This window comes from Vicugna pacos, chromosome 11 (assembly GCF_048564905.1).
Source record: "Vicugna pacos chromosome 11, VicPac4, whole genome shotgun sequence".
Taxonomy (NCBI): Eukaryota; Metazoa; Chordata; class Mammalia; order Artiodactyla; family Camelidae; genus Vicugna; species Vicugna pacos.
Genome location: NC_132997.1, coordinates 96,914,093 through 96,930,830, shown reverse-complemented (window position 1 = coordinate 96,930,830; position 16,738 = coordinate 96,914,093). Strand labels below are relative to the sequence as shown.

The following is a 16,738-nucleotide window of genomic DNA, read 5'->3' as shown; positions in this document are numbered from 1 at the left end:
CTTTGAAACTTCTTTCATAATCTTCATCTCCTTAGAGGTCCATGGCAGGACTGCACGTCCCTCCGCTTTGACCAATGAAACTGACTTTGGCCATTGAAACTGAGCGATTCAAAGGCTTGGGAGTGGAAGCCCTGATGGGCCAGTGCAGACAGTCTGTGCCCTTCCTCCCACCCTCAGGGGCGCAGAAGCAGAGGGCCAGGTGGAGCCGCCCCAGCCTCTGGAGGGCTGTGACGAGCAGGGCCCCTGGGGTGACTCTGGGCGTGCAGTCTGTGCCGTGCCCTCCTGGGAAGGGGCTCCAAGGCAGATTCTGGTTTCAGGGTTAGAGGTGAGGTCTGGGGCCCTGCCTTTAACAAGGTCCCAGGTGTTGGCGCTGGCGTTTGTGGACCACATTTTTCATAGCAAGGTGCTGAGTCACAAAACTTTGTTTTTGTTTTTGTTTCTTCACTGCGTTATAACCTAGTAGGTCTCAAAAGTGGTTCCTGGAATAGCAGCCTAGTACCCACCCACCCCCACCCCGGGAACTCAGACATGCCCGTTTTGGGCCCTGCTTCATGTCTCCCGAGTTGGAGATGCTGAAGCTGGACCAACCCAGATTCTGGGTTTAAGAAGTCACCCCCTGTGATTCCGACCTGTGTTGCTGCTAACCTGCTGATCTGGACCCAGACCTCCATCCATGGGGTTAGATTGATTACAGCTTGTGTTTAATTTTGAGTAACTACACATCCAAAAAGCAGTGGCTTGACAATGTAAGGGTTTATGCTTGTTGCCAAAGGAATCCAGGGGTGGGCAGTCTGGGGCAGGCATGGCTCACCCATGGCATTGTCAGGAACTCGAGCCTCTGGCTTCCTGCTCCCCTTTTCTTGAGGTGACCCTCATCATTATGCTTGCAGGGTAGTTGCCAGGGCTCCAGCCATCACATCCAAATCCACAGTGAGTACCAGCTGGACATCCCTCTTGAGACTTTCCCAGAAGTTCTCCCAGAGGACTCCTGTTTATATCTCACTGGCCATAGTAGTAGCTTACCACAGCAAAATATGGTTTTTACCCCACTACTGTCTTGAACAAATGAGGATTCTCGAAGGAAGAAAAAAGACATGAATAGATACCGAGTAGGCAGCCAGCCAAGTTTTCCACACAGATGGTTAGGACTTGAGGTCTTCTGGGATGATGTTAAAGGCATGGAGAGAGTAGTGTTCTGTGAGCTGTAAGAGTCACTGTGTGTGGTCAGAGAGTGGGACGGTTTGATTTACTGGTTCAGAAGAAGAGCAGCTCTGGGTATGGATACATTTCGGGTATGGAATTTGGTTGTAGAGTTAGGGCTGGAGTGGAGGTGATGGTCATTGGCTGTAGTGGAGGTGGTGTCATTGGCTGTAGGAGTGGAGGTGGTGTCATTGGTAGGGGAGGTTAGAGTGGAGGGTGATGATCATTGGCTGTAGGAGGGCTGGGGTAGAGGTGATGGTCATTGGTTGTGGGGGTAGAGTGGAGTGGAAGTGATGGTTATTGGTGACAGGAAGGGCTGGAGCGAATGCTCTTTCAGGAATCGGGAGATCAGGAGTTTTGTTGTTTGCACTGCTGCATCCCAAGTGCTCTATAACGCTACCTGGTACTTGGTAGGTACTCAGTAGATAGTTGAATCAAATATAAAGAGGCCAACAGTTCCTTTGAAAGAGCAGGAGAGACCCACACTGAACTTTGTTTTCTCCCTTCCTGGAGTACTGAAAACTCAGATGAGGACACTGGAGCAAAAGTCTGACCCGGGCCACCCCTCCCCCACTGCATGCACGCACGCACACACACGCGCACGTACACACACACACACACGTACACACACACACACACACACACACATACACACATACACACTGGGATGAGGACCAGCCCTGTGCGAACACTCCACTCTGCAGGAGCCTTAACCAGGATTCTCCTCTGCTGCTCCCTTTGACATCTGGTAGGTCAGTTTGATTTTTTAAAATCAATTTTTACCATGCAGCATTACCTGCCTGGTAATTCTCAGAGCACCCAGGAAAATCAAGAGGAGAAGGAGAGATGAAATCCTGCCAGAATTATCAAGCAAAGTGGAATGGTGGCCGGCAGTAGCAATAAATCTTTCCTAACAGTAGTACGTTAATGAGCCTGCGTTTTTATGTGCTGCTGGTGTGGAAGAGGGTGCTCCTGTCTAGGTAGAAGCTATATCCAAAATGGAAATAAAAGAAATAAAGAGAAAAAGGCATGTATGACTCCCCCATAAATGTACAATACCTCCTAGAGAAAGTCGCCGTGAACACGTTTGTGAGTGACAGATTGTCAATGACTTTTATTTTGCTGTCTTTCAAATTTGATGGTGATCATTTATTGCCTTTACGATTTAGAGAAAAGAAAGTTTTAAGGAAATAGGCCTTAATGAAAAAATTATCACTTCGAATCGTCCCTTTTGGAACCTTTAGCAACAAGTTTTGAGAAAAGCTTAAAATGTTCCTTTTCTGTGCTTCAGGAATCTGGGTCATGCTTTGGAATAAAGGATAATGGGGAAAATTGAAAATCTGCGACTATTTTCTTGGTGGAAGGTAGAAAGGTGTGATCTAATAATTAACTGGAACTGTCTCTCTTATCACCTGCAAGACTGTCAAGGTAACCCTTCTACTAGGAAACAGGCAGGCAGGTGCGTGTGGGTTCGCATGTGCACCCGTGTATGTGCGGGTGTGTTTTATTTTTGCCCTTCCAAATATTTTTTGTAAGTTTTGAGACTTTTGTTCAACAACCTTAAGAGTCTAGGATCATGACCTAATTGGAAAAACAGCTCCGTCTCGTTAGTGTCCGTTCTAGACTCTCTCTCGGGGACAGGATAATCTCTGTGACTCTTTGCAGCAACGGCCTGAATGAGCCTTTCCCGTAAACGAGAGCTGTGTGCACAATTCCCCACGTGGTACCTTGAAACTTGACCCTAGAACAGTAATAATGAACACGCTGCATTTTCTTTTCCTCGGCATCCAGAGAGCTCTTCTGATCCCAGGGCTTCATGTTTTTGTCCCAGCACCATATTGACATCTAACAACAGCTCCCCTCCCCCATCTGCTCTGGGTTCCAAAAGAAGGGGAAGGCTCTTTCCAGAGACCAGTAGCTACTGCCATCTCTGTCCCCAAGCCGATTTTATTTCCTGGCCATCACCCCACCCCCACCCCCCGTTAAGTCTACTTCTTTAGGGAGAAACGTTTGGCGCCTGTAGCAGAATAAACCTGTTTACTGTCTAGGAAGGGCTGGCATGGACAGGAAGTCTTGTTTCCTGAAAAGGGAAGGACTCGCTCGTGTGTTTCCCCCCAGCCCAGCCGATCTCCGTCTCCGGACGCCCCTTCATCCTCGCTGTCTGACCTTCAAGTTGCAGCCAGTTCCCCTCGGGCTCCCATTTCTCCTCCTTCCTCTTCCCGAAGACGCCAGCTCCAGCTCTGCTCCTGCCGCGTGAACGGGCTTTGGGACCTGCAGGTCCCCAGCACAGCTTCTCCTCCCCAGCCTCTCCTCTTTGTCGGGAGCTGTTTATCCCATTTGCTGCCCCCCCTCTCCTCCCTTTCTGCCTCCCTGCCTGGGCTGCAACATCTCCCTGTCGAAATTTCACAGAAATATGCTGAAACAATTATTGGCTGATTCTAAACAGAAGTCTGGATCGGGTGGGAGGCAGGGTACCAAACGGACACCCCTTTCCCCATGAGGAAATCAAGTTTTCATCTGCAGCCAAGAGGAAACCTTGGCCAGTTAAAAAGGGAACTACATTCAATTTCTTATAATAACCTATAATGGAAAAGACTCAAAAAATATATATGTATAACTGAATCACTTTGCTCCACACCTAAAACTAACACAATATTGTAAATCAACTATACTTCAATTTTTTAAAAAAGCAGAAAAAATGCCCACCAGCCTTGTGCAGTGTAAAAGCTCATCTGCTTCCTCTGTTGGTCGTTTCTCTGTGGGCTGTCAACCAACTCTACCTTCTTTCATTTCATCTTCCGTGTTCTGTAATTCCAGATAGTGTGAGGGTTTCTCTCCTGTTATTGTGTTTCTAAGACACAGTCTGTTGTAAGATGGTCCAATGTTTGAGGGGAGAAAATGTCACCTCTGGAAACATTCACATGTGGGAGAAAAATAGAGGTCTTGGATTCAAGGAAGCCGACTTTGCTCAGCAATGTCTCTTTGGTTGATTGGCTGGTTCCAGTCTGTTTTCAGGAGGCAGGAAGGTCCACGGGGCTGAGACACAAACCTTGAGAGACAATCTTTGTAGCGAGCTGGTTTCAGCTTCAAAATCAAAACACCTGTAACAAATTTGGACTAATTTGAAGATAAATGATTCTAAAATGTGTTTTCTATGTTATTTACCTGCCTTGGGCTGTTAAGTGTCCCCAAACAGCTGTGCTCTCTGGGCCGGTGTGTGTCTTCCGTGGTTTTCTTGCTCATCTTTTGCGGTTCCTCTGACAGCGTGGCTGCTGTGCTGGTCCCCCTCCTTAGCGACCGCCCTCCACTTGCTCATCTCCTAATGGGAGCTGAATTGCCATAATTATTGGGATCATGTGCCCATGGGGGCTAGTGACTCAACAGGGGCACATCTAAGAACATGAAAGATTATGCATCACCCTAATATTTGGAAAGAAGCAGTAAAACACCATTTTCTGTCAGATTGGTTCATGATGGCATTTTCCTGCCAAAGGAGGCAAAGTGTCTTGAGGCACAGATAGCTTTTTCTCATTTTGTGCCGAGGGTCTGCGTGCACTGGTGATGGCCTTGCCTGGCCCAGGTCAGGTCTCTTCCTGGCTGGTCTCAGTGCTGGGGCGACGAGGTCCTTGCTCTTCCCTCCCTGCCCTGCACCCGGGGCAGCCCAGAGCCCACATGTCAGCACGGAGAAGTGCCCTGCTGGAACTTAGCTCTCAGGTCCGCAGTTGGACACAGTGAGGCCGGGAACAGAAAAGGCGGTGCAGCCCAGTGCCCTGACGGTCTTCCCGCCCGCCAGCCTGGGCCGGCCTCTGGTTTTCAGAACTCATCCAGGGCTCACCTCTGTCTCCCCAGAATCACATCCCATCAGTTCTCAGGGAAGCCGCAGCCCAGCCAGTCGGCTAAACTCATCTCCTGAAAGCTTTTTGCCAACAGATGTGATGATGTCCTTACCTTAAGACGCCTGCTATTCAGATTTTTGATACTGGAAATACACTGAATATGGGACCTACATGGGTGGGAAAATCACAGACAAAAACAATGAACTGAGCAACGCAAAATTTAGGTGAGCGGTTCTGTCTGGGCGAGTGTGACCCGGGAGGGGCTCGGTGAGGACAGCTGCAGCCCACGGAATGTTCTGCTTAATCTAGGAGGGTTCGTGGGGGCTCTGCTTAGGCTCTTTAAATTATAAATAGAATGCATTTCACAACAAAAAATGAGTTTTAGAGGAACACAAGTAAGCGCCGTACAAGGTCCCAGGAGCTCAACTCTGAGTCCAAGAGAAGAGTTTAATGGAACTCGTGAGCGCTGGGCAGGTCCTTTGGTTGTTCCTAGTGTGCAGCTCAGTCCTGGGCAGGCGAGTTCGCTGGATCGTTGAGCTATAGAATATCAGCCATGAGGATGATGCAACTTAGAGAAGGGGATGGAGGGGCTGCCACTGTTTAGAGGAGACCCACGGTGCCCCAGCTCCCCCGAGCGGCAGGCTCAGGAAGCCAGCTTTGCATTTCAGTCCAGGAAATTGAAACGCCTGGCAGAGGCTAATGGTTTATTCAACTTCTCCGAAGACGGGCAGAGCCCCTGAGCGTGACAGGTCTTCACAGGGGTGATGGAGTTTAAAACTTGGGACATGAATAGAGAAGTCAAAGTCCAGCCTGCACACAGAGTGTACAGGAAAAAGAGATGTGGCTGCCTTGCCTTGGGCCAGCCTGCCCGAGGACCAGTGACTGACGACCGTGCGTCTCGGAATCCACAGAAAGGCCAGATCGATAAGTTGTCAGAGAAGTGCTTCTCCGGCTGCACACTTTTCTTTTCCCCAGTTTACGACCACATTCCCCCGGGAGTTGTTCTAACGCTTTCAACTCACAAGTTGGACATCTGACTTGCACAGAACCATTCACGCAGGAATTTACATCGAACCAGGTAGATAATTAAGAAATAGGTAGGTAGGTAGGTCAATAGATAGATAGTTAGGTCTCCATGAATCTCTAAATAATATGTTAATTTAAAGAGTCTAACAGCAGAGGGAACTAGCAGATTGGGACTGCATCCCTGGTGATTAAGTTTTTGATTCTTGAAGAGAACTTCTAATGAAAGGAAGCAACAGAGAAAGGAAGAGCTATTTTAGGACTTTTTGGCTTATCATTTTTTCAAACTTGAAGTTTAGTTGATTCACAATGTTATGTTAATTTCTGGTGTACAACATAGTGATTCAGTTATATATATATATATATATATAATCTGATATATTATATATATATATATATATTCCCTTCCATATTCTTTTTCATTATAGTTTATTACAAGGTATTGAATGTAGTTCCCTGGGCTGTGCAGTAGGTCCTTGTTGTTTGTCTGTTTTATATACAGCAGTTTGTATCTGCTAATCCCAAATTCTTAATTTATCCCTCCCCCTGCCTTTCCCCTTTGGGCACCGTAAGTTTTTTCCTATGGCTGTGAGTCTCTTTGTAAATAAGTTCATTTGTATCTTGTTTTTTTTTAAGGTTCCACATATAAGTGATATCACATAATATTTGTTTTTCTCTGATTTACTTAGTATGATCACCTCTTGGTCCATCCATGTTGCTCCAAATGGCATTATTTCATCCTTTTTTATGGCTGAGTAGAGATTATGATAGTTCATACTTAAACAGAATTGACAGGTTTTGAAATACACGGTTGGTAAGATTTTTCTGTACAAATTAGGAAAGCCCGACTCTGCCATAGGAAGCCATATCCCCTCTCCAGTGACAAAGTCTGTGACCACCACCATTTGAGGGTAGTTTCTATGTACCAGGCTCAGGGAACCAAGAGGTACCCTTGTTTTGTTGGTTTGTGAGAAAAGGAAAGTGGGGTCCACCCCCTTGTTGACTCTCTTACCTCAGTTGCCACCGTCGGGAAGTGCTCTGAGAGGACCCTCTGTGTTCCATCTCTCCCTGCTGCCCCACATGGCCTCGCCATGCTCAGCCTGTTCACTGTCTGGGACTTGGGGACAGAGGGGCTGGAACAAATTGCAGACAAGTGACATTTTAAAAGAAGTCATTGTTCTAATCAGTGCCTGGTAGCCACGGGCTTATTTCCTTTTTGTATAAGACATCTGAGAAAAAATAGTGAGAATCTTTGAAGATTATTCCAGTGACTCCCAGGACTTCTTTTCTGCTCTGGTGAGCAGAAGGTGTGGACATCCCACTGGCGGCAGTGTGTGTCCGCTCCAGTGGCATCAGAATAGGGAGGAGATGGTGCCTGTTGAGGAGTTACTACCTTCTTTAAAGTGAGTAACTTCTAAAAATTTATGGAGTATCCTGAAAGATAAAGAAGGAAAACCAAAAGAGTATAAAACAGGGAAAGAGTGAAAAGAAAGTCTCCCCTCCACTCCAGTTCCTGGTCCTGCTCTGCCCTCTCCCGAGACGATGCCGTTCCCAGCATCTTCTGAGTCCTTCCTGAGATTTTCTAAGCAGATGAGTATTTGCTGGGGAAGCAGACCCGACACACTGTCTCCACTTTGCTTTGTTGACTTGATAACGTACCTGAGAGATGGTTCCACATCTACCCAAGAGCATGTGCCTCCTTTTTCACTGCTGCAAAGCATGAATGTCCCATACTTTCCTTAATAGTCACCTATTGATGGGCGTTAAGGTGGTTTCCAGACCTTTGATATTACAATGTGGCAACAAGCAAAACATTGTACACATTTTAGATCCACTGCTTTATTGGAGGTGAGCATGGAGAGACTTGGCAAATTACCTCCTGCCTATTACACTTGCCATAGGACATAACCTGGCATCAGTGTTTCTGCAGTAGTAATGATAACTAAAGTTTAGTAAATGCTTACTATATATCAGGTACTTGCTAAACACTTTAACAGGGATCATTATTTTATTATAGTGTTGTCTTGATTTTAACATTTAGTATTCATGTTAATAATATCCATACATATTATATAAAATATAATTTAATAAACTTTATATAATCTTATGTATAAAATAATTATATAGATTTTATAATTTATACATAAAATATTAAAATTAATTAAAATATACAAATTCATACTTTTATTATATAGTAATATAATTATAATATAATATATAATACAGTTATATAATTTTTATAATTTTATACTTTATGTACAAAATTATAAAAATTATATAACTATGTATAAAATATAATTATATAAAATGTAATTATATAAATTTTAGAAAATATAATTATAAAATTTATAAAGATTGTTTTAGAACATAAATTATATATTAAATACTTTAAATATATATTATTTATATAAAATATAAATATATATTATGTAAATACAATTACATAAATTATATACATACATTGCTTATTATTTAAATAGGTAGATTTATTATAAAAAGAAATGTAATAAATAAATAGTATTTGATATCATTATCTCTTACCTCAGTTTTGTGGAGGAGGCAGAGAGTGTGTAAGTGGTAGAGGTGGGATCTGGCCCCAGTGCGGAGCCACGCACTTGCCTGCCTGCTGCTGAGAAGGTCTTCAGCGCTCCAAGGGCACGAGCGAGCACAGACTCCTTGGCCGCGTGCGCTGCAGCCGTGTGTGGGGCGGAGCTCCTGGGAGCCGGCCGCAGATGCCCGTGCGTTGCTAGGAGACCGCTCGCGCGTCGGCATCTGCGGCTCCCGCCCTCCCGAGGCCGCGCCGCCGCCCGGTAGCCCGTCTCTGGGAGAGCCTGGCGTGCAGACGTCAGTGCGTTAGATGTGGGTTCGTCAGAAGTTTTGAGCACAACTCTCATTTTATTTTTGGTAGAACCAGAAGTATTTTCTGGAAGCAGTGAGAAGCAACACGGAGGAGCACGTGTGACCGTGTCGGCTCCCCCAGCGGAAGGGAGACTGGTTAACCATCTTCCCGATGGGCCAGGCTCTCCAAGCAACCGCGGTCAGCCTAGTGACCTTTCTGAACCCGCGGAGAGTCCATCGCAAAGCTTCCTGAAGCCCAGAATCCCCGTAGCCGGGTTCCTTTGCCCCCTCCGAGATGCACGCACGCCTGCGCAGGAAGACCCTGGTGTTCAGGTAGAGAGAGAGTTGCCCCGAGGTAAGGAGCAAGGGAGGCAGGGCTGAGGTGATTCTTCCTTGGTACTCGGAGGGGAAACGGTGTGGGGTCTTCCCGGGCCCCAGTTCCCCCAAGCTTCCCCTACGAAGCTGCCCCTTCTCTAACTGTGCGAGCAGAGTGAGGGACAGGACCGGCAGATTTAAGTGGTGGGCAAGTCCTGCCTCCGAGGCATCGAGGAGGCAGTGCCACACGGGTCAGGGATTCCCAGCCCTACTGCACACGAGGCCAGCAGTAGCTGAGTCTGAGAAGTGGTCCGCTCCCAGGTGCCCTGCAGGCCTTCGGGCTTAGCTAGGGGGGCTCTGAGATGCTGGGGTGGCGGCCCTGAGGGCAGCGGGGCCGCCAGGCTGACGTGGTCCTCTGTAACTGATGAGCTAGGACGATGGCTGCGGGGTGTAGGCCACCACGTGTGCTGCACACGGAATATGTACAGGTGCGCTGGGCCTGACGCCCTTGAGGTAGGTCCCAATCTCAGTCTCTCACAGGGGACTGGACCAGGAATTCAAACCATGTCATTATTACTTTAAAGGCCAAGTGGAGGACCTGGACTAACACTGCAGTGACCATTGATATATAAAAGAACATAGGAATGAAATAGAAAAAAGATCAGTGGTGTCCAGTTGTGTCAGTGGAAAAGTTAGATTTCCTGTCACTCTGAAGATTTTTCCAAAGAGCTATAGATAAGGACAGAAAGAAAAAGATGATAGAGCTTTGGGTTGTAAAAGTTAAAATATTTATGGTATTTGATAAATATAATTTCTCTTCTAACCTAAGTTAATTCTCTAGTTCTTTATTCATTAATTCATCAAAGGAGCATTTACTGAATACCCACTGTGTGCCATGAAAGAAGCATTTATTAAACACCTACTGTGTGCCAGGTACTGTGCTCAGTGCTTCCTGCCCTCCAGGTGCTCTTGGTTTAGTGCCAGGGATATCGGGGTCATAACTGTGTGTGGTGAGCTATCAGGAAGCCGAAGCCAACCCCAGATGCTCCAGGGGTTGGGAGGGTAGACACCGAGGCATCTTCCTCCAGGAAATGATTTTGAGAAAGGACCTGAAAGCTGAAGAGAGATTTAAAAATCAGACCTGAGGGTGAAGAGCATTGCGGGCTGAGGGAGAGGCACGCACAAAGCAAAGAACTGACAGAAAGAGCATGACTGGTTTGGGGTCCAAGGGACCAGAGTGCAGGGGTGAAGGGGAGGCCTAGTGTGAATCTAAGGTCACATGGGTCAAGTTGAAAGGTCCTTATAAACCCACTAAGGGAGTCTGGACTGGAGGCAGGGCCGAGCCCTGGAAGGCCAAGAGACCTAATTAGATTTGCCCTGAAGGTGACTGTCTCCTGGACAATGTGGAGGAACAATGGGAGAGGGCGAGGCGCAGGCACCCGGCCAGAGCTGAGTACAGAGCGTGTCACTGGGGAGAACCGGCCACAGCAGTGGAGACAGACTTTCAAGATGATGGGCAAAGCTTGGTTGTGAGCATGGAGGAAGACGGGCGTGTTCCAGCTGCCCTCGGGTTGTCGGATCTGGTGGTGTGCTCGGTGCTTCCTGGCGGGGAGGGATGGAAGGAAACTGGCTTCCGTGTACAAGGTGAGCTCGGAGGAAGATTCACAGGAAATGGAGATAGTGTGTTGGAAAGTATAATTACCTCCAGCGGAGGGGGACTGGGGGACAGCTACCTGGGCTAGGGGTCGGGCCTGAAGCAGGGATGAGGGGAGTGGCAGAGGGAATAGGAGCGAATGCTTAGAAGAACAAGGACAGGGTCTGACAACCTCGAAGTAGCATGTTGCTGGTGGAATCAAAACTGGTAGCTGGAGGTGGAAGCTTCACCATGAACAAGCCAGGAAAAGTCTGATCTGACACGTTATGAATCCACTCTACTTCAGTTAAAAAAGGGAAAGTCTGGTCTGCCTGTAGGGCTTACAGGTTGTAGGGTACATTGATGGATTTTGAGTGGAGATAGGACAGCTGGTCCAGGCCAGACCAGAGAGGATCCAGATATGGACAATGGGGGTTGTAACTGGGGGATCAGAGAAGAGTTTCACCGGACCATGGAGGTGCATCCTGTGCTCAGGTGGGCCTCCTAATGGCCGCCTCTCTCCTCCCAGCAGAACTCCCAACAGCACCGGGGCTGGCAGTGTGGAGAGTTGCAGAATGAGAACGACACGGTCCAGCCCTCACGGGAGGGAGTCTCAGGCTTGTGGGGGTAAAGCATCCCGCCACGGGCTCGTGGGTGCTGCTGAGGGTGTGGCGTGTGACCACTGCGGGAGCACAGAGGGGGCAGGATGGAGCTGCCTCGGGAAGGGGAGGGCAGCTGCTTGAGAAATTTGGGCTCGGCCTGGAGGTAAGAGGTCACTGGGTGGAGCAATCAAAAGGGCTTCATGGAGATAAGAGAGCGTGCGTGCGGATGAGCAGTGAGGAGGATGCTGTTGAGTTTCAGAACCAGAGAGGCCTGAGGCTGTGGCTGGGAGACGTGTGGTGGGGGAAGCTCAGACAGGAAGAGCGGGCCAGGACAGACGTTGTGTTCCGGGCAGAGCAGCAGGTCAACGAGTGGTCAGTGAGTGTGTGTTAGCCTCCCCTTCACCACTCCAAGGGCTGCCCAGCCCAAAGAGCTGCTGAATCAACTCATCCCTTGACTTTTTCCACGAAGGAATATCAGAGTGGCCCCGAGAGGGAGGCCAAATCCAGCTCTGAGAGAGGAAGAGGGGGCCAATTACGAATGTAAAGCGGGTGGCAAATTAAGGGGAGGGATAAATAATTGAACACCACTCCTCTGTCTTACATCATTAGCATAGCAAACCTAAGATAAGTGAATGCCCAGTCCCCAAACAACCCAGCTGTAATAACCGTACAGGCCACGCTCAGTATGAAGCACAGGATAGAAGAATTTGCTTCACGTTGTGAGCAAAGGCATATGGAACGTCAGACGCCCCGGGAACGCCTTCGCGGCGCGGTCAGCCCGTCACGCGCTCTGGCTGCCTGTAGGCGCTCTTCCCTGTGACCGGGGCAGCTGGGCGTCTGTGCCGAGACGTGATCTCGTCACTTAACGAGGCCCATTAATAACCTGCTGGCGTTTCTATTTTGAAAATTGTCTCCTGTGTGTAATGATGTTGAGGAGCCAGGAGAAAATCACTTGGTGCCCTCTAAATGGCATTCTAAATCTTCTCTCCCAGGGGATTACACGTGCTGTGACTTGGTGGTTAAAATAAAGGAATGCAAGAGGAGGGAGGACCCCACCACGCCTGAGCCCACGTCCCCAGAGCCAGCGCCCCCCGGGGAACCAGTGGCTCATGACCTGTCGGAAGACTGTCCTGAGAGCCAGCGTACGCCTGCGAGCTCCTTGACCCTGCAGGTAAGGCCTTCTCTGCATCTGGACTTGAATGCCACCAGGAAGCCCCTGACCCCATGGGCCCATGAGCTCACTTCCACTTCTGAGGCTGGAGACCTGACGCTGCCTGGTGGCTGTGTGACTCTGGGCAGGTCCCCTAACCTCTCTGGGCCTCTGTTGCACCGTGTGAGTACCAGAGATAATGACGACTTCTCCACTGGGCTAGAATGGGGCTGGCAGGCCATCAACAGTGATTGGAGCAATGACTTAGCATTTGTTGAGAACTTTCAGGTGCCCCGACATGGGGGGAGGGGTCACTTCCTTGGCGTCAGAGCCTTCCATCCTCACGGCACCCCTGCGAGGCAGGGGTCCCTATAACCCTGTGGTTAAATAAGAACCCTGTGGTTCTTCAGATAAGAACATTAAGCCCTTGAAAGTTTAAGGAAGTCCCACAGTCATGTGGCCGTGAGTTCAAGGATATGGAAGCTTTCATTTGGTGTCTTTTCCCATTTGTAGAAGTAATGTGTACAAATATTTTCAAAGTTCAAAAACACACAGGTGTAAAGATTAGAGGTTAAGCAACCTGGAGAAGGTTTGCGTGGCAGCCGCCTTCTGGAAGGACACAAGATAAGTTGGAAACCGCCCTGCAGCCGTGCAGCTGGCTTCACCTGCTCGCCCCTGCAGCCCTGGGCCTGGGTGGACCCATCATGAGAGACGGATGCTGTCCCCAGCGCATCCCGAGCGTCCAGCCTCGGGAGGGGCCTCCGGGCAGCAGCCATGCGTGCATCCGCAGGCCATTCCCGTGGGCCGGCCCTCCAGGCCCCAGTGACTTGTGCCCGGGACCTGGGGCTGGCACCTCGGAGGCCAGCTGGCCAAGAGACCCCTTTCCTGGCCCAGTGGCCAAGGGCACATCCATGACATAGACGGAGCCCGCGTTGCCCTCCCCCGGGAGCTTTGAGCTCCCAGCAGGGCTGGGAGAGGAGTGGGGCAGGGGACATCTCTGCTGCGGCGGCCCCTCCCGGGGGCCTGTGTGGAGCACAACTCTGTGCAGAGCCGGGCAGTGGCTGTGAGGGGTGCGACGTGGATGAGACACGGCCCATGCCGCCCAGGACTCACAGCCAGGCGTGGCGGGAAACCTGTGTGAATCACCTGTGCTTGGTGGTCTGTGAGGTTGGGCTGACAGATGGCACCAGGAGAGCTGGAGCTCGAGCCCCTGGCGTGGCTGGGGTAGCCCTCCAGGCCGGGGCGCCGCTGGAACAGCACTTTGCGAGGAATAGCAAGTGAGGACAAGGAAAGGAAGGGTGGGGAGAGCGTGGGGCTCCCACAGCTGCAGGGTCACCATGCGATCTCCCAGATCACGACGAGCCTCAGTTTTTGCCTCCGTCAGATGGGAATGAATATGTCTGCCTTCCAGAATCCAAGTGGGGATTCTCAGACAATGAATACACACAGAGCACCGGGTCCAGTGTCTGGCCCAGAGCAGAATGAGGTCGCGATGGTTATTCTTTCTCAGTAAACCTGTGCAGGTGGTTAGTGCATGCTCGGAGCGGGAGGAGGGAGAGGCTGAAGTGGAAACACGGGAGTTCTGACCTCCTCTGGAGTTTGCAAAACGATTTTGCGTAGGCAGAGCTACCTCGCCAGCTCTTCCTGCGAGGAGAAGCTGTTTCCGTTAGCCGCGGTGCCTGTTTCTCCTGAAGAGACACGCGTTTCGTGCTGGGTGGGGGGTAGTCTCCGGCAAATTAAGGGAGTTCTGTGCCGCTGAAGGCATCCAGCCCCCAGCAGAAGCGAGTGACTCACTCATCAGGCCTCATTCCTTTCCCACCCATGTTGCGTTGGAATATGAAATTCAGGGCGTTCCGATTTTGGTCTGTCGGAAATGACTGAATCGACAGGTAGGAGAAGGACTGGGTAGAGGTGTGGCTTTGTGCCACAGTCTCAGAGTCGGTTATCATCAGCCGTGCTGCAGTGGGGCCCTTGGTGCTGACCCAGACTGACCACCAGGTCCTGAGTCGTCAACACGACTGTTAGCATCTTTCCACGAGGTGCTGGGAGAAAACCGCGATGTGCTCGTGCGCTGTGCTGTCGATCTGCTTCTGGTCCAAACCTGATGGATGTTGCCTTCCTGCATCGCTTCTTTTAAGAATGAAGTGTTTTCTCTGCTCCTCTTAGGAGGCACTGGAGGTCCGTAAACCTCAGTTCATTTCTCGCTCGCAAGAACGTCTGAAGAAGCTGGAACACATGGTGCAGCAGAGGAAAGCCCAGCGGAAGGAGAGCCCGGGCCCGAAGCAGAGTCTCCTTCCTGTCCGTGCCAACAAGAAGCAGTTCACCATTCCCCACCCTCTCAGCGGTAAGTCGCAGGTGGCTGGCGAGGGCTGACGAGACTGTGGGGTCTCGGGGCTGGAACCTTCCCCCAGAGCTGATGGTCCAAGTGATGATCTGACACATGCAGGATTTGTGTGCACTCAAGGCCCCAGACCTCCGTGTCATCCAGCCTGCCTGGGGAGCCAGCCCCCTTCGAGAGATTAGACATGGGCCCCGAATTCAGCAGGGACAACTCGGGACACAAATGTACTGATTTGGCTGGGAAAGAAGCCACGCGACCGCAGCGGCCAGGGTAGCCAGTTCAGATTCTTGGCTCCTCACAGATATTTGCAAGAGCTCCCCTTTGCCCTTTATAGCTTGTGAAACAGGTCCCAGGGTGAGAGGTTGACTCCAGCTTGTCTACATCAACATTCGTCATCTCGAAAGCCCTCTCCTGCTGTGAGCTCGGCGTAGGGATGGCCGGCTTTCCGAGCACTGGGAGGCCGGGGTCTAGCTGGCCCCGGGAGGGCGGCGCCCACTGACTCACAAGGGAAGGAGTTGTCAGGAAGCCTCTCTGGGCCAGGCCCCACGCTGGGAGCTGGGGAGAGTGCAGGGAGCGAGGCTGGCCTCGGTCTTTCTTCGTGGAGCTTATAAACAGACTATTAAACCAGCAAAGATAACAGTAAGAGACAAGGGCAAAGGTGGGGACGTGGAGGCCTCTGCTGTTGGCCTGCCAACTCAAATCTTAAAATCTGGAGGCCTGGGGAAGCCTCAGTTTTATCCCTTTGGGTAGAGGAACAAGACCTTTCTTCCTAGGAAACTGTTCTGGCCCCAAGGAGATGAATCATGGGTATAAGTCTGAATAAGAGCGCTCTGGGGAAATAACCATATTCAATAAAATGCAGCTTAGCAAACATCACTGAGATCTTACAGGGGAAATGAGGGTTGGAGGACAAAGGGCGTTGTAATAGGATTCCTGTTAACCAGGGGCCAGCTAAGTCTCCCTCACCTACCCAGAGCTCTGCGGGGGGCTTGTCTGAGACCCCACCGTGAGCGGGCTTGAATGCATCCTTCTCGTGGTGAAGGATGCGGCAGATCACCTCCCCAGGCACACTTTCCAGGATGCTGAGAAAAGGGAATCAGCAGAGTAAGTACTGGCAAGGAGGATGCAGCTCAGTGGTAGAGCGCGTGCTTAGCCTGCACGAGGTCCTGAATTCAACCCCTAGTCCCTCCATTTAAATAAATAAACCTAATTACCCCCACCCCCAAAATTTAAAAAAAAAGGACAAAACAGAATGAGTGTGCAAAAACTTCCACTGGCGTTTGGCAGAGACTCTATTTGGGTGTGTTCTCCATTGTCTGTGCCTCAACAAAGAGCCGTTTGGGTTCAGGTGCAGCTGTCTCAAGGCGCTATGAGAGACCAGATATCAGCCACCGCTGGGGGCCCCCAGGGGCTTCAGTGTCCAGGCTCGTCCTGGGGAGGCCGCCAGGGTGCCTGTGGTGTGGGGGCCACTTGGCCTCAACATTCTTGAAGATCCTGCCTGATGAAAGCAGTCGGATAAACTAATGTGTTGTCAACAAATATAAAACAGTGTCACATTACAGCTCCACATACTCACATAGACCCCAAAAAAATGGCAACTAGGAAGCTTCCTTTTCTCTCAGATCCCATCGTTTTGTGTAGGAAAAAAAAATGGAGACCCGTGGACTTTTGGGAATTTGGTACGTGTGGGGCCCTCTGTCCTCACCCTCGGGGCCAGCTCCCTTCCATCTGTGCCATAGCACCTGCCCCAGGGGTCCGGAAGAGCATCAGCTCAAATGTCAAAAGGATGCTGCCTTGATC

General features: G+C 50.0%; 1 protein-coding gene across 4 annotated transcripts in view; it reads left to right on the top strand.

Annotated features, from left to right (window-relative positions):
* C11H10orf90 (chromosome 11 C10orf90 homolog) overlaps window positions 1-16,738 on the top strand; it is an 84,834-nt gene that overhangs the window by 51,331 nt on the left and 16,765 nt on the right. For all 4 annotated transcript variants that reach the window (XM_072972101.1, XM_072972102.1, XM_072972103.1 and 1 more), the window contains 3 exons: window positions 8,968-9,252; window positions 12,440-12,618; window positions 14,764-14,941. In XM_072972101.1, coding sequence (XP_072828202.1) covers window positions 8,968-9,252; window positions 12,440-12,618; window positions 14,764-14,941 — 642 coding nt within the window. The remainder of the gene's footprint in view (window positions 1-8,967; window positions 9,253-12,439; window positions 12,619-14,763; window positions 14,942-16,738) is intronic.